The 21,806-nt window shown below is 46.7% G+C and overlaps 1 protein-coding gene across 7 annotated transcripts in view; it reads right to left on the bottom strand.

Annotated features, from left to right (window-relative positions):
• Positions 1-21,806, bottom strand: part of IQSEC3 (IQ motif and Sec7 domain ArfGEF 3) — a 100,394-nt gene that overhangs the window by 40,326 nt on the left and 38,262 nt on the right. For all 7 annotated transcript variants that reach the window (XM_056846721.1, XM_056846718.1, XM_056846719.1 and 4 more), the window contains one exon: positions 8,944-10,037. In XM_056846721.1, the coding sequence (XP_056702699.1) occupies positions 8,944-10,031 (1,088 nt within the window). In that variant the 5' untranslated portion in view covers positions 10,032-10,037. The remainder of the gene's footprint in view (positions 1-8,943; positions 10,038-21,806) is intronic.

Raw genomic sequence — 21,806 nt, 5'->3', positions numbered from 1 at the left:
TCTGGAATTCTGCTCCCTGAAGGAAAAACTCTCTCTTTGGGGGAGCAGGGCCATGGGGGCGGCCCTGAGGTGAAGGCGGTGGGGCGGGGGGGGGGTGATCTTCCCAATCCTTTTACCCTGTGCAGAAGGCACACAACACACACCCTGCTTTTCTCTGTGCAGCTGGGATTCTTGCAGCCTCTGCTTTGGGCTGCCAAGAAAACTTTGCTCTGGGAATCAAGATACTTCTGCATGGGAGGTTTTGACTTGAATTTGCAGCTCTGTAGATGCATATTTTTCCATTGCCGTGAATGCTGAGACCTCTTGTTTTCCAGTTTTGAGAATTCGGGTGGGGAAGATGTGCATCCGGAGACCGGCAAATCCTAGGAAAGACCTCCCATGAGGGAGGTACCAATTTATCAGTATATCGCTATTTTATCCGGGGGGGGGGGAATAAAATAAGGACGACATAGTCCTTAGCGAGATCTCCACCAACGGAAAACAGGCTTTTTCGAGGGTGGCTGCCGTGCCCCACGCATGTGTGGGATGACAGAGGGTGGGGAAAGAGGTGTGTTAATGGCTGTGGGAGGAACACCATTGAGATAACCCAGCCCTATCGGAGCAAAGTTCTGCGCGTTGGGATACCACTGCATAATTCGAGGCTCCAATCAACATCAGACTTTCTCATTTGATTCGGTGCCATTAATAAGCATTTTAAAAGGCGGATTTAAAAAAAGAGCTTTGAGGGAGCAGCAAATTCATCTGTGCATAAATGGCCTAATAGTATGTGACTGGCCCAAGGTCGCCCAGAAAGCTACCAAGGCAGAGAAAGGATTCGAACCTAAGGTCTTCCAGAGCCTAGAAGACGAGTTGCTTTTTATATCTCGATTTTCTCTACCTTTAGAGAAGGTAGTCTCTAAACCAGCTTACAATCACCTTCCCTTTCTCTCCCCACAACAGACACCTTGTGAGGTAGGTGGGGCTGATCCCCTCCAGTTCCATTTCTTAATTGTATTGGAAATTCTCTAGCACCAGGTCACCCAGCAGGCTTCATGTGGAGGAGTGAAGAAACCAACCCGGTTCACCAGATCAGAGTCCACCGCTCATGTGGAGGAGTGGGGAGTCAAACCCGGTTCTCCAGATTAGAGTGCACTGCTCCTAACCACCACCCTTAACCACTACACCATGCTAGCTCTGACACTCTAACCACTACCCTAATCTTGCATTCCAACCGCCATCCTCTCTTTATTCTCAGGATCAGTGCTAGGCAACAGGTAAATGACAATCTCTATACAAGTAAGTGAATCAACGTATATATTCATTACAATATTCTTTTCCTTCACAGGGCTCACAGCCGATTTGCAATCTGAGGCTGCCTTGTAGACCATTTTTGCATGGTAATTAGCAGCGTGTTCCAAGCTGAATTGCCCTGCAGATTTTTTTGAATTTTGCACGCTGAACCGTCATTCCGGAAGTGACTGGGAAGCCGGCGCAGACCTGCTTCGCATTACAAAAGAGTCCACTTAACGCGATGCTGCGAAGAATAACCAGAGGGAACCATGCAAAACAACAGCGGCGCCGCTACGCACATGCTAATGGCTATGCAAACGAACAAAAGAGCAGGCGAGTGGGTGGGGGTGGAATTTCTCCTTTGGCATCGGGACCATGAATAGGCATTTTTAAAGTTGCATTTTAAAAAAGAGCTTTGAACGAGCATCAAAATTGACCATGCATAAATGGCCTTAGACTCCATAATGCCCAGCCAGAATTAATTTTCAGAATTCTCTCACTTGAACCAAAACTGATGAGCAGAATGCAGGGAAAGAGAATTTCCAATACAATTAAGAAATGGAACTGGAGGGGATCAGCTCATGTCTATTTCACCTCCAAAATGACCTGTAGTTTCTCTGAGAAAATAAGGATGCCATTGCTTACTTCCTCTGAGAAATTTCGCTGGGCGTGTCAAACTCATTTTCCATCAAAATTCCACAAGTGGTTTACTTGAGGAAGAACCAGCAAATTTGCTTTGCATTGTTTAGCCTGGGTTTTGGTGGCAACGCTGGGCTTCCTTAAGGCAATTATATTTGTGCCTGTTCCTGTTATAATCGCCATCAGCTCAAGTGACTGTAGCTTGTTAGTCTTCTAACAGTTTTCTTAGCAAACCAAGACACAGAGTGGAGGAACTTTTATCACCAGGATGTCCATTTTGACTCCGGAGGAACAACCAAACAAACCACAAAGCAAGGCATTTCTTCTATGTTCCGTCTCAATAAATAGGAGCCCCTCAGAACTATTCCTCAGATTATATTTAATTTCAAGCAATCCCCCTGCAATTCTATTCCATAACATGTAATCCTCAGATGAGATTTATAGAATCATAGGGTTGGAAGAGACCACCAGGATCATCTAATCCAACCCCCTGCAACAATGCAGGAAATTCACAACTACCCCACACACACACACCCAGTGACCCCTACTCCATGCCCAGAAGATGGCCAAGATGCCCTCCCTCTCATGATCTGCCTAAAGTCATAGAATCAGCATTGCTGACAGATGGCCATCTAGCCTCTTCTTAAAAATTTCCAGGGAAGGAGAGCTCACCACCTCCCAAAGAAGCCTGTTCCATTGAGGAACCGCTTTGTTAGAAAATCCTTCCTAATGTTTAGCCGGGAACTCTTTTGATTTAATTTCAACCCATTGGTTCTGGTCCGACCTTCTGGGGCAACAGAAAACAACTTGGCACCATCCTCTATATGACAACCCTTCAAGTACTTTAAAGAGCTATTTTAGGTACACCCAAGAAACTGGGCAGAAAATCAACCTATATAAAGGACAAAGAATTCTGGAGGGTGCAACCAGCATTGTGCATTTCCAAAACTGACTGTCAGCTTAATTCCAACTATGCACAGAATAAGAAGGCTGGTATATTCTGACATATGTTTGCAGATGGTAAGACCAGGTTTTTGAGACTCGAAATCAAAGCTAGGGATTATAATTATCACTACTTTATTAGGGCATGTAGTATGCAAACATTTGTTACAGTGGGCACGACCCAGCAAAGTTAAGTATATTACATTTCAGTGGGACGGTTACAATGCAATCCTAAATAGATTGATTTCAATGGATTTAGAAGGGTGTAACCTTATTAAGGATTGCACTGTTAATAGGGTTGCCAACCTCCAGGTACTAGCTGGAGATCTCCTGCTAGTACCTGGAGGTTGGCAACCTCAGTGAAGTCCACTCCCCTCTCCAAACCCCATCTTCCTCAAACTCCACCCTCAAAATCTCAAAGTATTTCCCAGGTTCTGTGGAGCAAGAGACAACCCCTCTCCCCCAATTTTCTGCACGTGTTGGAAAACTTGGAAGAAGAAGAAGTGTTGGTTTTTATATGCCGATTTTCTCTACCACTTAAGGGAGACTCAAACAGGCTTACAATCACCTTCCCTTCCTCTCCCCACAACAGACACCCTGTGAGGTGGGTGAGGCTGCGAGAATGTGACTTGCCCAAGGACACCCAGATGGCTTCGTGTGTAGGGGTGGGGAAACAAATCCAGTTCACCAGATTAGCCTCCGCCACTCATGTGGAGGAGTGGGGAATCAACCCCAGTTCTCCAGATCAGACTCTACCACTCCAAACCACCTCTCTTAACCACTACACCATGCTGGCGGGGTCTATCTTTCATATCAAAAGAGAGAGAAAGAGAGAGAGGTCTCAGATCTGAGTGCTCTGTGGTGTGTTGATGTGTTGCATAAGAGGAAGGGATTCTCACTTGACAATAGGTGACCAGAAAGAAATTTGGGAATACTGCTGGTCGCCTGGCAACTTTTTCTGCCATCCCCACATAGGTTACACTTCTCACTAGAATACCTTTCATTAAATGTCCAATTAAAACCACTACACTCTAACCAGAACACGTGTGATTCCATTGATTACTCCTATAACCGTGCATTCCTCCTGAGCCTGGGGTCCGATTCTCCTTAGGAGGTGGCGTGACCTCGCCGCCAGCATAAATGCGACTTGTGCCGTGATTAGATGCACTTATGCTGGCAGCAAGGGCAGTTCTGTCGGCACCTGAGTGCCGCGGAGCTGTGCACAGCTCCTCCATCGGCGCAGTCTCCCCGTGGCGCAGATCACAGCAGAGACTTATGGCACCAGCGTGGGGGGCGTTCCTGGGGCGCTCCAGGGGTGGGCTGGGGGAGGACCCGCCGGTAGGTGGCTTTCTGTCCTCTTTCACCCCGTAACAGCGGCGCCAAGAACAGTGTTGCTGTGCCTGCTTTTTAGCAGGTGCCGCCTCGCTGTTCTCTATGGGGCGAAAAAAGCCCCATTTAGCAAAAACAAAACAAAACAAAAAGCCATGAAAAGGCTCCTTTATTTCCTCGGCGTAGGTGGAACGGTTTTAGGAAGCGGCTCTACTGCACCTTCTCCCCACCGTTCCCCTATGCCGATTCTCAGGAATGCATGGTAAGAGAAGCAAAATACAATCACACAGGGGAATCTTGCAATGCAGGGCTAAATACTGGCAATCTTGCAATGCTAAATATTCCGACTCAGAATACCCTCCTTTTCCTCCCTTCCTTGATAAGAAATCCAGGTTTGTAGGCAAGAAAGAAGGATGCCCGATTCATTCTGGTCTCAAACCAATCAAGGAGTAATTGTGATATACGGATGCAGCCGCATCTTTGCCAGCATGCCTGTCAGTATTGACAGAAACTTGGAAACTTCCTTGATGGGAGCGCGAAGAAGAGAAAGAACAGGGCTCTTCACATCGGTCTACCTTGGCAGCTGTCCTTCCTTTCCCAGACTCCAAACTTCTGCCCCAAAAACCTCCAGGTATTTCCCAACCTGGAGCTGGCAACCCTATCTACAGCAGAGTCAGGGAAAATCCATAAAGCTGGAGGAAGCATAACCATGTCGTGTGAAAACGAATTTTTTTTTGAAAAAACACTGTGGGATGGTGGGTGTGAATGCACTATTTAAAGACATTTCAGATCTGCTAGACAGGTTGTTTGTTTGTAAAGAGCCATCAAGTCACAGCTGACTCATGGCGACTCCTTATGGGGTTTTCAAGACAAGAGACTAACAGAGGTGGTTTGCCAGTGCCTTCCTCTACATAGCAACTCTGGACTTCCTTGGTGGTTTCCCATCCAAACACTAACCAGGGTTGACCCTGCTTAGCATCCAAGATTGGGCTATACCATGCTTAGCATCTGACTAGATTGGGCTATACCATGCTGCCTTCCCTCCCTCATACAGGTTAGGTAAAGGTAGTTCCCTGTGCAAGCACCAGGTCATTCCTGACCCATGGGGTGATGTCACATCCCTACATTTACTAGGCAGACTCTGTTATGGGGTGGTTTGCCATTGCCTTCCCCAGTCATCTTCCCTTTACCCCCAGCAAGCTGGTTACTCATTTTACCGACCTTGGAAGGATAGAAGGCTGAGTCAACCTTGAGTCGGCTACCTGAAACTGGCTTCCATCGGGATCAAACTCTGGTTGTGAGCAGAGCTTGGACTGCTGTACTGCAGCTTACCACTCTGCACCATGGGGCTCTCATACAGGTTACTCTCTACCCCAACCATCTTACATGACTTTGCAGAGAGTGATGATGCCCCCTCCCCACATCCACTGTGGTAGGCCATTCCAAAGGACTGGACATGCCACGGGAAAAGCCTGTGATCTAACTGTTGCCATACAGACAATCCTAAGAGAGGGCACTGCCAGCAGAAAGAGCATAGCTGGCATATCGAAGGGCAGCCTAAGCAAGAGGTCTGGTTAGCCAATATGTGAAATGCTAGTTGGGTTCAGGGAAACTCCAACCCAACTAGAGTTTCATGTGTGACTTTAAAAATGGGGAGGAGGAAAATTGGCTACCAATCACAGCATGGTGGTGAAAAGGGCTTTAGCATCCCCCCCTCCACCCTGCACACTTCTGTTAAAAAAAATGGCCACGGGGGAGACCTGTTTGTGCCACTGCAGGTTCTCGTAGGTTGGGGTTTTCCCCAAACCCAACTCACATTTGACATGTCAGCTAATCAGACCCGGGTTCGCAGGGCTGTTGTGAAGGAGAGAGGAGAAACCATATACAACCCCCAGCTTCTCATAGGGGGAAAAAAGAAAAAAAAACATGTAACAAATACATTGACAAGCTGGCAAGGACTGGCAAAGGAGGAGCCAAGAAGGGTGAACACATGAACACATAAAGCTGCCTTATACTGAATCAGACCCTTAGTCCATCAAAGTCAGTATTGTCTACTCAGACCGGCAGCAGCTCTCCAGGGTCTCAGGCTGAGGTCTTTCGCATCACCTACTTGCCTGGTCCCTTTAACTGGAGGTGCCAGAAATTGAACCTGGGACCTTCTGCATACCGAGCAGATGCTCTACCACTCAGCCACAGCCCCTCTCCTTAGGATATTCTGAGCAAAAATACACAAGGGGGACTGGGCTTTTGCTGGGCAGTGTAAAAAAAACTTAATGTGTGCAGAGTTCTGTGCATGCCGATGCCCCTCGCATGACTGCCTGCTACTTCTGGTGGTGGTGGTTCACTGGTATCGTGAGCAAGTGGTTACCCTGCCCAGGGTAAGGAGTGCTGTGGCTTCTCCTAGTAGGCAGCCTTCTCCATAGAGCAAGGGCCCCATGCTGACCACACCAGCGTGCTTTCACACACAGAGAATAATGGACTTTTCAACCCACTCTTATTGCACTTTGCAACTGGACTGCATTGTGTAAAATGGCAAATTCCACTTGCAGATTATCACTAAGGGGCATTGAAAAGTGGATTGAAAGGGCACTATTCGGCATGTGTGAAAGCACCCTAAAGCAGCCCTTGTGTGTCCACAATGCAATTCATATAAAGCCATCATAACCCTGGTAGAATACATGAGATCTAGCAAAGTGCCAGCAGGGTGTAGTGGTTAAGAGCAGTGGTTTGGAGCGGTGGAGTCTAGAGAACTGGGTTTGATTCCCCACTCCTCCACATGAGTGGTAGAGGCTAATCTGGTGAACTGGATTTGTTTCCCCACTCCTACACACGAAGCTGTCAAAGATAGGACACTTTGGAGGACTTTCATTCATAGGGTCGCCATGAGTCAAAAGCGACTTGATGGCACTTAACACACAACACACACACGAAGCCAGCTGTGTGACCTTGGGCTAGTCACACTCTCTCAGTCCCACCTACCTCACAGGATGTCTGTTGTGGGGAGGGGAACTGAAGCTGATTGTAAGCCGGTTTGAGTCTCCCTTAAGTGGTAGAGAAAGTCGGCATATAAAAGCCAATTCTTATTCTTATTCTTCTCTCTGTTCTGGTCTAAGGAGACACAGACTGAAATCCTAGTTGAACCATAAAGTTTACCAGGTGACCCTGGGCCATCTCTCTACCTAGCCTACCTCGCAGGGTTGCTATAAGGATTTAAAAAAGATGGCACCCTGAACTCCTTGGAGGGAATGCGGAAGAAAACAAAATACACAAAATAAATGAATCACAATTTCTACCTTCAAAAAAATCTCTGAGCAAATAAAAAGAGCAGTCCCAGAGGTAAGCCATCTGTTGCTACCATCGAATGAAAGGAACAATAATCCATTGAAAAGAAATGCATGACGAAGCTATACAAGGGCAAACTGCAACATTCCCCGAGGGTTTATTGAGATTCAGACAGTTACACCAAGAGCCAACAGCCAGATCTAAAGCTCCTTCTAACAAATCCAAAATGGGATGTTTTTGACCTCTGCTGACTCGAGTTTCCAGGCAGCCGTGCCTGCGCTTTCTTACACCTACAGCTATTTTTTCACAGAACCTTGGCCTCAGTTGAGAAACAGACTAAATTGTCTCTGTCAGGTGCAAAATTCTACCAAGACCATGAAAAGAAAAACAGCAGCCGAGATGTTCAGGCCATCGTAGCAAATCTTTGAAAATGGAGGCAATTTTTCTTTTTTAAAACTCCTTTAGTTTTTAAGAGCCCTCAGATGGTAATTGGGATATCTATCCCATATTCTCACCCAGCCTTGTTTGGATGACTACCAGAGATATGTCTTCAATGCTCTGGGTGCTAATAATATAGACATGGATTCCTCCCCCCGCCCATGTCTCTAGAAGAGTCAATGTGGTAGCCAGTTCATAATAGAGAGTTGAGGTCCCAACAGTTGGCTGAGCCCTGAACATGAAAGTAATGTCATCGGAAGGAGCCTAACCTAATTATTTCTAGTAGACTATTGTTGTCATGAACTGAAGGAAGCCCAAGAGGGATTGAATATGTGAGAACATAAGAAAAGCCGTGCTGGATCAGACCATGGTCCTTTAAGTCCAGCAGTCTGTTCACACAATGGCCAACCAGGGGCCTCGAGGAAGCTCACAAACAAGACAACTGCAGCAGCATTGTCCTGCCTATGTTCCACAGCACCTAATGTAATAGGCATGCTCCTCTGATCCTGGAGAGAATAGGTATGCATCATGACTAGCAGTGGCAGACTGGGTCTAAAATTATTGGTTGCCAGGAGACAAAGGGGGTCCACCCACAACTATAAGTCTGTCATTTAATTTTTATTAATCTTTATTTTTAATATATTGTCTAATATTGTCGAAGGCTTTCACAGTCAGAGTTCATTGGTTCTTGTAGGTTATCCGGGCTGTGTGACTGTGGTGTGACCACGGTCACACAGCCCGGATAACCTACAAGAACCAATATTGTCTAATGTTTAAGGGGGCCCACTTCATCAGGGGCCCAAAGGGCCCACTTGCCATTGGGCAAGCTGACACAATGGCCAGTCCGCCACTGATGACTAGTATCCATTTTTACTAGTGGCCATGAATAGCCCTCTCCTCCATGAACATGTCCACACCCCTCTTAAAGCCTTCCAAGTTGGCAGTCATCATCAAATCCTGGGGCAGGGAGTTGCACAATTTAACCATGCATTGTGTGAAGAAATGCTTCCTTTTTTGTTGTTGTTATTATTATTAGCCACTTACATGTTAAAGAGGTTTAGCCCAATGCGGTACAGCCGTTTCCTCATGGTATCTGTGGAAAGAGTAGGAGATTTGCAGCTGGCTGGGTTCTCACAGTGGTACCGTGGAAGGCTCAGGATCATGGCCTGCAGGGCTTCCTTCGAGGACAACTCGGAGGCGGACTTGGCTGAGGTGGAGGTGCTGCTGCTGCTGAGCTGCTCGGAATTGTCTATGTTTTCGGCCTCCGAGCCCTTGCTCGGCACTGTCTCGTTGTTCGAGTCAAACTGGAGCTTCTGCATCACCATTTGCTCCGTCTCCGTTTCCACTCCCCCCAAGCCGTTGGTGTTGACATTCACCTCGGCTACCGTGTGGCTGTTCTGGAGGACTGCAGATTCGGGCGGCCTTTCTGGGGCAGCTGGAGGCTCTTTGCCCTTGTCCCCTCCTTCCTCTGGGATTTCTTCGATTTTGGCAGACTGAGAAATCCCGGCTTGGGTGTTGTTAGTGAGGCAGTTTGCCATAGACACCGAGGTAGACGAGGAGACGGAGATGTTCTTGTTATCGATCTGGACAGTGACGTCGCGGAAAGCCATCATAAGGGTGCTACTGCTCTTGGGCAGTGTATCTGGCAGCAACCCTTCCTCCTTCTGTTGGTCTTTCAGCTCAGCTTCCAAGTCTTGGTTTGGCTGCATTGCGCTAGTACTAAATGTTTCTCTTATCTGGTAGGAGCCGCCGTCTTGAAGGGAACACATCGTCTTCAGGCTCCATGTGCTGAGGGCATCGTCGATAGATTTGGCCAAAGACTGGACTTGCTCGGTGAAAGAGTCCTCCAGTTCAGTCAGCGCCCCACTGATTGTGGCCGGCAAAGATGGGGATCTCACCAAAGGAAGGCCAACAAAATTGTATCCTTCGACCAGGGCTTTCTCAGCAGAAAAACTTTCAGAGTTCTGGACTCGGACTTTCCTCAGTGAAATTCGCCGAGGCATACGGCTCTCCAGGAGCGAGTTCCGTATCTTCTCAAAGTTTTTGCTGAGTTGGTACTGGCGGAAGGCCGTCTGGATGGTGCAGGCCGCCCTCCGAGAGACCAGGTGGCCCCCATATTTGTGCTCTAGCATTTCGACCTGCAACACACAAAATATTTTTACATTGATTTCTGAAGAGTTTCCAGGACCTCAATTTACAAACAGATTACTTCCCAATGATACGCTCAGGGACTCAATACTGCTTTCGCTTTTTCCTGCACTGCGGTATTTTGAAAACTATCCGCTCTGCGCACAAATTCAGCAATGAAGGGGAATTCAGGTTCTCTTCTCCACGGCGCCTTACTTTCTAACCAGGATACAACTATATGAGCCTCAGAATGTTGACTGGGAGTTTGTAATTATAGCAATTTTAGTCCTGTCAACTATTTAATCATAATTATTAAATTTATTTTAAACCCAGCCTAGCAACTGTGTGGTGGGGGTGGCGCACAGTATAATTTAAAATACATTAAAAGTGAAAAAGAAATCCAAAATATTAAGTATTCAAAGCTCAGCTCTCACCAGCATGATTCCAACTAAAGCTAGGTCTTAGCTTGCTTCCAAATCTGATCTTTCCCAGACCTGCCTTGCTACAGTATTTCTAAGAAGGTGCACATTATTGCAGGTCCTTCTCACATCAGTGCCATTTTTCTTCTGTCAGCCCTTGGTGACCACCATTTTTACCACTATACCACCAGAGGTCTTTTTGAGGTCTTAACAAACAAACAAACAAAAAGCAATTGCTATTGCCTTATAGCACAATAACGTTATAATGATCTATTGTCATTAACTATTAGCTCTTCTAAATTCCCAGCCTTCATTTGTAAAATTAAATCTTTAGCTCTTTTCATTGTGGATATAAAAGGGTAAAGGTGCAGGATATTGTGTCCAAAATGCCTGGAATGAAATGGAGAGAAGTTTCAAGATAGCTGGAGCAGAGTGAAAATTAATTTCTCATCCAATTGTGTGTACACTCCATTGCTGTTCCGGGTGCCTGTGCATTCTCAGAGGCAATGAAAGCAAAATGGAGATTTTTTGGTATGTGAATGCAACCTCATTTTGGTGAATTCAGCCCCAGCCACATAACAGTACTTTCAATTAGTGGATGGGATTAACATTTTGTCAGTTGATTTGGGTTTATCATGCCATTCTTGTGAGAGATTGATCCTTTCAGGTAGTATCCAAATGTGGCCAGTATCTCCCAAATTGCCATTGTCCCTTACACCAACAAGATATAAATAATGACTCACATACTGATTAACAACCGAAAAGCAAACAGCCAGAGAAGTAAACAATAATGAGGGGGCAGCCACTTCCAATTCTTTTGTTATTTTTATATTTTTCCCATGCTTAGTATCTCTTTAAATACCAGTTCACAAAGTTTTCATAATCCTCTGAAGATGCCCGCCACAGTTGCTGGTGAAACGTCAGGAAAGAAAATTCCAAGACCACGGTTACACAGCCCGGATAACCTACAAGAACCAATGAACTCTGACCATGAAAGCCTTCGACAATATTTTGAGACAACCCTGACTTTAACAAACCCATGGTCTGACTTCATGCGTTCATCTGCCTCGAAATCTTGCCCAGTTTCTTAGAAGGATCTTTGCCCAAAGATCCTCTTTCTTATTAAAGGTAAAGGTAGTCCCCTGTGCAAGCGCCGGGTCATTCCTGACCCATGGGGTGATGTCACATCCCGACGTTTACTAGGCAGACTTTGTTTTATGGGGTAGTTTGCCATTGCCTTCCCCAGTCATCTACACTTTACCCCCAGCAAACTGGGTACTCGTTTTACTGACCTCAGGAGGATGGAAGGCTGAGTCAACCTTGAGCCGGCTACCTGAAACCGACTTCCGTCGGGATCGAACTTGGGTCATGAACAGAGCTTTTGACTGCAGTACTGCATCTTACCACTCTGCGCCACAGGGCTCCTACTTCTTTCTTATTACTTGCTTATAAAAACTTAGCAAAGGGACCAGCGGGGGGTGCTTTCTGCCTTCTTCATTGATCATCCCCGTGCTGACCCTAATGAACAATCACTAGATGACAGAGGTGGTGGTGCTGATGCAGATGATGGATGATCAGGCTGAAGAAAGCCGGGTGGACGAGCACTAATGATCTCCGCAGAGATCTGTGGCTGATGTACTGAGAGAGAGGCAGGTTTCTTCTTTTGCCTGATAAAGGACTTTGTTATTTTAAGCTCCCTTGGAAGCTGGTGTTTGTCAAATTACAATAAAAAGTGAGAGAAGTGGCGAGGAGGGGAGCAGGCAGTGGAGGTCAGCCTTGCATTAATGAGCATGTTATCATAAGGACATCAAATTGTTCATGCTGCTCTAGGAACATCTGCCTCTTCCTGCCCTCAATAACCATTTAAGACATCTTATAGCATGACCCCCAAGACTTTCTCAAGCAATGCTGAAAGAGGAGGAGGAGTTGGAGTTGGTTTTTATATGCCGACTTTCTCTACCACTTAAGGAAGAATCAAAGAGGCTTACAATCGCCTTTCTTTCCCCTCCCCACAACAGACATCCTGTGAGGCAGGTGGGGCTGAGAGAGTGTGACTAGCCCAAGGTCACCCAGCTGGCTTCATGTGTAGGAGTGGGGAAACCAACCCAGTTCACCAGATTAGCCTCCGCCGCTATTGTGGAGGAGTGGGGAATCAAACCCGGTTCTCCAGATTTCTCTGCCGTCCCGCCCCCAACGATTATTCAGTTCCTTCATGAGTACACCTAACTACTGAGAAAGTTTTTTTATTATTATTGTTGTTAACGGAAAATGGAAAACAAATCTTAAGCATGTGTCTTTAGGGAGAGCCCATCACATGTTGAGTAGGGCTGTCAAAAAAAAAAAAAACGGTACAGTTCGGATTCGGCCGAATTTGACCCTTGTGGGTTCGGTACGTGCCGAAGTCCGAACTCCCCCGCTTCGGATCCCCGGTAATTCGGGGGGATCCGGAGTTCGGGGGAAAATTCGGCCCCAGCGCGCCTTCAGAGGGATTCCCTGAAGGCGCGCGGGAGCCCTTTAAACTGATCTGAGCCTCCCAGCTGGGAGGCGCAGATCAGTTTAAAGGGCAGCCCGCCCCCCTTCAGCGGGCTCCGCTGGAGAGGCTCGGGCTGCCCTTTAAACTGATCTGAGCCTCCCGGCCGGGAGGCACAGATGAGTTTAAATGACAGCCCGCGCCTCTCCAGCGGAGCCCGCTGAAGGGGGGCGGGCTGTCATTTAAACTCATCTGTGCCTCCCGGCTGGGAGGCGCACATGAGTTTAAAGGGCAGCCCGCCCCCCTTCAGCGGAGCCTGCCCGCTGGAGAGGCGCGGGCTGTCATTTAAACTCATCTGCGCCTCCCAGCTGGGAGGCTCAGATGAGTTTAAAGGGCAGCCCGCGCCTTTCAGCGGGCTCCCCTGAAGGGGGGCCGAATTTGCCGAATTTATTCGCGAACTCCCGAACTCTCTGAATTCGGCCCCCCCGGTTGCCCGCCAGTTTTGAGTTCGGATCCGTCCGAACAGAAAATCACCGAATCAGGGGAAATTTGGTTGATTTTCAGTTCAGACCGAACCGAATTGACAGCCCTAATGTTGAGTACAAAAAAGGGAAAGGAAAGGAAAGCATAATAGAAACAGGAAAGATTTTTCTCCCCCCGCACCACCCCCCAGTGTGACATTTATCACTTCCAGCCTGGACATATTTACTTCTGGTGGATCCACCAGTGCCGATGGGATCATGACTCACTCCAACAGGAGGACCATCTTACCCAGTCATATTGTTTTGTTTGTTTAAATTATATTATATTTCTATGTCTTCGGATGCCAGGCAGCGAACCACACAAGTCGCAAGAGCACAAAAATCGTTATGTCCATTACCAAAGAAAAACAGCATGCAAAAATACACAGCCAAACCTGCCAAAGAAGAGTTCGCTCCCCCTTCTCCTGCTCACAGCTCTCCCTGGGCGAACAAGCACTTTTTCAGGTGAGTTCCCCCAATGTACATCTATGAGTCCAGTTGTGCGCCTGTGACCCAACATGGGTTGGGTGTATAATTTCTTTGAGCCTTGAGAGGGCACCAGGAGGAGAAGGCTTTTCAGGGGGCTTTATGGGTAGGGTTGCCAGGTCCCTCTTCGCCACTGGCGGGAGATTTTGGGGGTGGAGCCTGAGGAGGGCGGGGCTTGGGGAGGGGAGGGACTTCAATGTCATAAAGTCCAATTGCCAAAGCAGCCATTTTCTCCAGGCGAACTAATCTCTATCGGCTGGAGATCAGTTGTAATACCAGGAGATCTCCAGCTAGTACCTGGAGGTTGGCAACCCTACTTATGGGAGTATATAGGGAGATGCAATTCTGTGAAGGCCCTAGATCCTGGCTCTGAAGGTAATAACCAGCACTTTAAATTGGGACTGAAGCAAATAGGTAACCAGCGCAGTTGGCATAGCAGTGGACTGTGGCAAAGTAGTCATTATGGCCGCCATGATGTTTCCCTCGCTACAACACCAACCTGTTTAGCCATCAGCATTGTCTGGTTCAAGAGTGGAATCAGACCATTGGTCAGGCATTGGTGTTGTCTATTCTGGTGACTCTCCAGGGCCTGAGACAGAGGAGTTTTCAGAAAATCTCCTCCTTGAGATCCTTTATTGAATCTTAGACCTTCTGCATGCAGGGCATGTGCTTTCCCACTGATCCAGGGCTCCTCCTCTCTGGTTTGTAGCAATACTAGAAACAAAGGCATGCACCCCAATCCAATAAGGGGCATGTCAGTATAAAAACTAGCTCCCCATGCTTGGAGCTGAATCAGAGCCAGCGTACTCAGGGCCACAGGGTAGCGCATCTCCTCCCTGATTTCCCTTTGGAATACTTCGTGGAGGTGTTTTGGTCATACCATAATTTCATTGTTTTTCTAACTTAGCTAAAGGGCTATACACATAATTATGGCCTACATCTCTCCCACATGTGCCTAATTAGGACCCAGCCTGTTTTGTTTGTGCCGAACTGTCGTAAATGCCTGCCAGATTGGTTTGTGCTGGGCTTTTTGCACATGCACGAAGATGCTGCCAATTCAAACTGATTGGCAGCCATTAGTGTCACCGGGGACTATTTAGATCAATGGTTCCCAACCTTTTTTTGACCAGGGACCACTAGGACTTCTTTGTTCGGTGCAGGGACCCCAAGGTTCAAAATAAAAATTCCGGGAATTTGAAAATAAACTTTAATCATAACTGTTAGTTAAACATTAAACTTAGAATTATATTTGAATATATATATTTTATAACAGAGAACTTTTAATTAAAATATTAATTATGGGTTTATAACTTTGTTTCGCGGACCTTAATTTAGTTCTCGCGGACCCCTGGGGGTCCATGGACCCCTGGTTGGGAACCAGTGATTTAGATGAATACCAAAGTTTAGGATTTTGTTTTTTAAGCATTTATTTATGACTGATTTGTGGTTGACTTGTCTGTTTAAACAAATTGCCTGCTGAGTGGAGCACTTAAGAAGCATAGAATAGAATCATAGAATCATAGAGTGGGAAGGGACCACCAGGGTCATCTAGTCCAACCCCCTGCACAATGCAGGAAATTCACAACTACCCCACCCCCACACCCTCAGTGACCCCTACTCCATGCCCAGAAGATGGCCAAGATGCCTTCCCTCTCATCATCAGCCAGGTCATAGAATCAGCATTGCTGACAGAGGGCCATCTAACCACTTCTTAAAAACCTCCAGGGAAGGAGAGCCCACCACCTCCTGAGGAAGCCTGTTCCACTGAGGAGCCACTCTAACTGTTAGAAAGTTCTTCCTAAGCAAGGACATAGTCGGGTAGTAGAACTCAATGGAGCTGTGTGAGTACAAGCCAATGACGCTGTACTGCATGGTTAGGAAGGAACACAGTGAAGCTACTTGTTGAACTGCCACGAACAGGTTGACGAACAGTCAAACCGATCATCGAAAAATCAGCTCCATGTATTCAACTGGTGAAGAGGACATGACTTGTCCCAGCAGTTGTTTGAGTATCCCTAATTAGAACTGTCCTTTTTTTTCTATTCCCATAATTTAAATGTAGGATACTACTCTTATTGTTGCAAATCTACTCATTCAGAGTAAGAGTACGTGGAGAGGGGCTGTGGTTCAGTGGTAGAGCTTCTGCTTGGCATGCAGAAGGTCCCAGGTTCAATCCCTGGCATCTCCAGTTAAAGGGACTAGGCAAGTAGGTGAAGTGAAAGACCTCTGCCTGAGACCCTGGAGAGCCACTGCCAGTCTGGGTAGACAATACTGACTTTGATGGACCAAGGGTCTGATTCAGTATAAGGCAGCTTCGTATGTATGTTCAGAAGCGATACATGGACATTTTTTACATGCTGAAATTAATAAATTGCCTTTTCCACTGGACTAGTTTTGTGATTAGTTCAACACATGTCCAGACTATGGCTTACCACATTCTGGGAGGGGAGCAGAATATATTGAATCTGTGCTCTGAGCCCAGCTAGCTGGGAATGAGGGTGGGCTATAAATATGATAAATAAATAAATATCGTATGGAATCACAATCTTGTAATATATTTTAAAACCTTTGCAAGAGTGGTTCACCATGATAAAATTCACTCCGCTGAAAAGGGCAACTTCTGTTGACCAACATATCAAGAAGTGGTCAGAGGGGAGGGCCTGTGGTTCAAAGGCAGAGGATTTGCTTTATGTGGAGATAGTCCTCCCAGGTTCGATCCCCAACATCTCCAATTAAAAGGATTAGGTAGTAGCTGATGAAAAAGTCTTCTATCTGAAACCCCTGACTGTTATATAGAAAATAATATAGAAGAAGTGAAATGTCCCTCCCGGATTCCTAAAGAGGGCTTCGGGGCACTGTACTAATGTCCTAGTTGTTACTCAGCTGGATAAAGCATATTTTCAAAACGATCCTGTGTCCACAATATAAACTGAAACCAGCAACTATGTAATTACCTGAGGTTTCTAATGAATAGGCAGTTTTCTAGGAGTGTGAAAACGAAATTGTTCAACCTCTCGTATTAGAAGTAGTGAGATGTAATTACTAGTGTGAAATAAAAGGAAAATTGGTCTTCGATACACAGCAGTGCACAAAGAGGCAGGCAATATGACACCGTTAAAATAGGGTGAGTGGCCTCCTTGCGTCGTACAGATTTCCAATATCCTTTCCAATCAGGATGTGCAATATTTGAGCAGAGTGATCCATGTCACATGCCTGCAAGGCACAAAAAACATACTCTATGTTGGCCCCGATGAATGTAATGAGTTGAGACTACAGTAGCGTTGCCAGACTCCAGATGGTGGAGGATGGAGATCTCCCACTATTACAACTGATCTCCAGGTAGGGTTGCCAGTCTCCAGGTACTAGCTGGAGATCTCCTGCTATTACAACTGATCTCCAGTCGACAGAGATCATTTCACCTGGAGAAAATGGCCGCTTTGGCAATTGGACTCTAAGTCCCTCCCCTCTCCAAACCCCACCCTCCTCAGGCTCCACCCAAAAAAACCTCCCGCCGGTAGCAAAGAGGGACATAAGAACATAAGAAAGGCCCTGCTGGATCAGACCAAGGCCCATCAAGTCCAGCAGTCTGTTCACACAGGGGCCAACCAGGTGCCTCTAGGAAGCCACAAACAGGACGACTGCAGCAGCACCATCCTGCCTGTGTTCCACCGCACCCAAAATAATAGGCATGCTCCTCTGATACTAGAGAGAATAGGTATGCAGCATGACTAGTATCCATTCTAACTAACAGCCATGAATACCCCTACTCCTCCATGAATATGTCCACTCCCCTCTTAAAGCCCTCCAAGCTGGCAGCCATCACCACATCCTGGGGAAGGGAGTGCCACAATTTAACTATGCGTTGTGTGAAAAAATTCTTCCTTTTATCTGTTTTGAATCTCTCACCCTCCAGCTTTAGCAGAAGACCCCGTGTTCTTGTATTATGGGAGAGGGAGAAAAACTTCTCCCTGTCCACTCTCTCCAAACCATGCATAATTTTATAGACATCTATAGGTCTATATAATTTTATAGACCTGGCAACCCTATCTCCAGGCGACATAGATCAGTTTGCCTGGAGAAAATGGCTGCTTTGGAAGGTGGACTCTATGGCATTATACCCCATTGAAGACCCTCCCCTCCCCAAACCCCACCCTCCTCAGCCGCCACCCCTAAAATCTCCAGGTATTTCCGAAGCTACAGCCTCGCAAAACTCCCACCGGTGGAGCTACGGGGACTGGCAAGCCTACCGTCAAAACTTCCTATCGTTAACAGCCTTGCTCAGGTTTTGCAAACTGAGGGCCATGACTTCATAGAATCATAGAGTTGGAAGGGACCACCAGGGTCATCTAGTCCAACCCCCTGCACAATGCAGGAAATTCACAACAACCTCCCCCACACATACACACCCAGTGATCCCTACTCCATGCCGAGAAGATGACCAAGATGCTTTCTTTGCATGCAGAAGGCACTTATGTTAAATGTGTAGCATTTCCAGAGAAGGGAACTTCTTGGGAAGCCCATTTCTCTGCCCAAGAGCCTGAAAGCCCACTATCCCTCCATAAAAACATAAGAAGGGGCCTGCTAGATTAGAGCAATGGCCATCTAATCCAGCATCCTGTTTTACACAATAACCAACCAGTTGCCTTGAAGAGCCAAACGACAGGACATTGAGGCCGAGTCCCTCCCCTGATGCAGCTTCCCAACACTGGTAGGGTTGCCAGGTCCTTCTTCGCCACCAGCGGGAGATTTTGGAGGGGGAGCCTAAGGAGCATGGGGTTTGGGGAGGGAAGGGACTTCAACGCCATAGAGTCCCATTGCCAAAGCAGCCATTTTCTCCAAGCGAACTGATCTCTATTGGAGATCAGTTGTAATAGCAGGAGATCTCCAGCTAGTACCCGGTGGTTGGCAACCTTAAACACTGGTTCTTGTAGGTTATCCGGGCTGTGTGACCGTGGTCTTGGTATTTTCTTTCCTGACGTTTCGCCAGCAGCTGTGGCAGGCATCTTCAGAGGAGTAACACTGAAGGACAGTGTCTCTCAGTGTTACTCCTCTGAAGATGCCTGCCACAGCTGCTGGCGAAACATCAGGAAAGTAAATCAATGAACTCAACCAATGAACTCTGACCGTGAAAGCCTTCGACAATATTTTAAACACTGGTATTCACAGGTTTGCTGCCTCTGGATATGGAGGCCCACTCCGGCCACCGTGGCCAGGTGCCATTGATGGACCTCTCCTCCATGAATCTATCTAACTCGCTGTAAGCCACCAGCTGAGAGCCAAAGACCCTTCACTGAACACAAAGTGACTTACTTCTGTGACTTACCACTGTGTGAACATGCTTAGGATCTCACTCTTAGTGCTGAGAAGGAAGGGTGGAACAAAATCGGCACAAAATGAAAATCTGAATATGAATTGGCACAAGGGAAAGCCACCTGGGTCTCAGAGGAAGAACCTGAAACGGCCAACCATGCCCTGCTTCTGCAAAAGCATATTTAAATCACGGCTGGCTTATTTGCAGGTGAGATTTTTCAAGTCTTCATTTGTGAGGTCTGACCGCCCGTGAAACAGACTTGTGTGTTATTGCTTTATCTTTCTTTTCTATTGTTTACTGCAGATTTAATTTGTTCATCTAGATTCATTACAAACCGGTGTATTGTACTCTCCAGGATTTTTGCTTGTTTGATTTCACTCATATCCGGCATTTCCTTTAATCCCTATCCAATATATTTCTAATTATATGCAGTAGCTTTATTTTTCTTTCTCGTGGATGAAAAAAAATCATTCAAACTTCTCCAGATAATTCTATTTTTCCAGGTAAGCCAATGAGTAAAAGTAAGGAAATCATTGGGGTGGGGGGTGGAGAAAGAGAGGAACCATTCTCTCAAGCGTACTAAGTATTTCAGACTTCCATCCTCATCTTCTAGATGAAGTTATGGGTATTTTCAGACATCTAGGAAACAACTTGAGATCAGGCTACATCCTGACACCAAAAATGCTAGGAGCAGCTCACAAAGATTTCTCCTTGCATTCTGTCATCTTGTCCTGCCCACCAAACCCCCAAATATCCACATTCATCCCAGCAGTACATAGCATCTACATGTGTAGAAACTGAATATGTGTAGGCTCCATCCTTGTAATCGGGAATGAACAAAAGGCATGGCTTCCCATAACAGGGACAGGAGCTACATGTGTCCAGCTCGCACTCTACTTGCTGACATTCAAACAGTTCTTTGTCCCACCGGCTACATCTCTTCAATTAACCAAACTGTGTGCAGTGAGGTTCCTCATTTGGTATGAAGTAAAAGTGGCACAAAACAGATTGGTCTTCATGAAGGCAAAAACAGAATCCCGGGGATGGACACCAAGGATGAAATTTCTCTTCACCAAAGATGGGAATGGATCCACCAAACGCACTAAGGAAAACATAACCAGAACCTACTTAATGTGAAGATATCAGTTTCTCGCAAACTGGAAGCACCACAACCACCACTAACCCGGATGAATTTAGGGTTAAAATATTTGGGAACTAAGATACTGGAGGGTTTTTTTTAAAGACCTAATTAAGTCAGGCATGACCCTGACCTGGATGGCCCAGGCTAGCCTGATCTCGTCAGATCTCAGAAGCTAAGCAGGGTCAGCCCTGGTTAGTATTTGGATGGGAGACCACCAAGGAAGTCCAGGGTTGCTGTGCAGAGGAAGGCACTGGCAAACCACCTCTGTTAGTCTCTTGCCTTGAAAACCCCATAAGGGGTCGCCATAAGTCGGCTGCGACTTGACGGCACTTTACACACACACACACAAGTCAGGCATGAGTCTGAGATGCATGACTGAAAGACATTTTTCCCCCTAATGCTTTGCTAGATCCATGAGACCCAAGATAGGATATGAGCTTTACAAACCATCTATAATGACAAACTCTTGTTTAGGCCAAAATGCAACCTAGGCCTTTTATGCAGGTATGTTTCCCTGCGTCGTGGTCATCCCCCTTCCTTTTGATTATGCATGCCTTTTCCACCCATCAGAGGTTGCCTCACTCTCCTCACACGTTTTGCCCGTGTTTTCCAGATGCTGTTTTAGCCAGAATCTGGAAAACGCGGGCAAAACATGTGGGAAGGCGAGGTGACCTCTGACGGGCAGAAAAGCCATGCATAATCAAAAGGAAGCCCCAAAGCAGTCTGTGGGGATGATCGTGGGGAAACGTCCCTGCATAAAAGGCCCTAATATCCTAGGAAAACAAAACATTTATCTGAATGACAGCACAGAGAGCAACAATGACCACAAAGATGGGGCATGCAGGTAGGCTTGCCAGGCCCCGCAGCTCCACCGGTGGGAGCTTCATGGGGCCGTGGCATTAGTGCACAATGCGAGAGCCTGGCACGGTGCACCCGCGCACCTGCATGCAATGCGCCTACGTCACTTCCAGTTTAACCCGGAAGTGACGGGGACGCTCTAGCGATCCCGGCCAAAACTCTATGGTTTCCATAGAGTCCGCATAACTTTCAAGTTTACCCAAAAGTGATGCGTGTGCCAGCGGACAGCCTGGTGGATGCGCGGTAGTTTACCCGCCACCACCGGGCAATTGGTAACCCTACATGCAGGAAGACAAAGAGCCAGGCCCAGAGCCAGGAATGGTGAAGTAGGAAAGGAGGTCACTGAGTCACTGAGAAAGTGAAGAATGAAAAATATAAGCGGACTTTTATCAATTTCATTATTTAAAATAACATTCCGTATAGAAAGAGCTAGCTTTTCCAGGTCCAGAACCCATGAGGACTCTTGTACTTTAAAAATTCCCACTGACGGGAAAATTCCAATCGCTGCAGCTTCTCCCATTTCAGTAATGGGGAAATGCCACATGCAGTTAAACTCTAAGCCTACATTAAGATG

The sequence above is a fragment of the Euleptes europaea genome, chromosome 3, assembly GCF_029931775.1.
Source record: "Euleptes europaea isolate rEulEur1 chromosome 3, rEulEur1.hap1, whole genome shotgun sequence".
NCBI lineage: Eukaryota > Metazoa > Chordata > Lepidosauria > Squamata > Sphaerodactylidae > Euleptes > Euleptes europaea.
The sequence above is the reverse complement of the archived record's forward strand: the minus strand, read 5'-3'. Positions and strand labels throughout refer to the sequence as shown.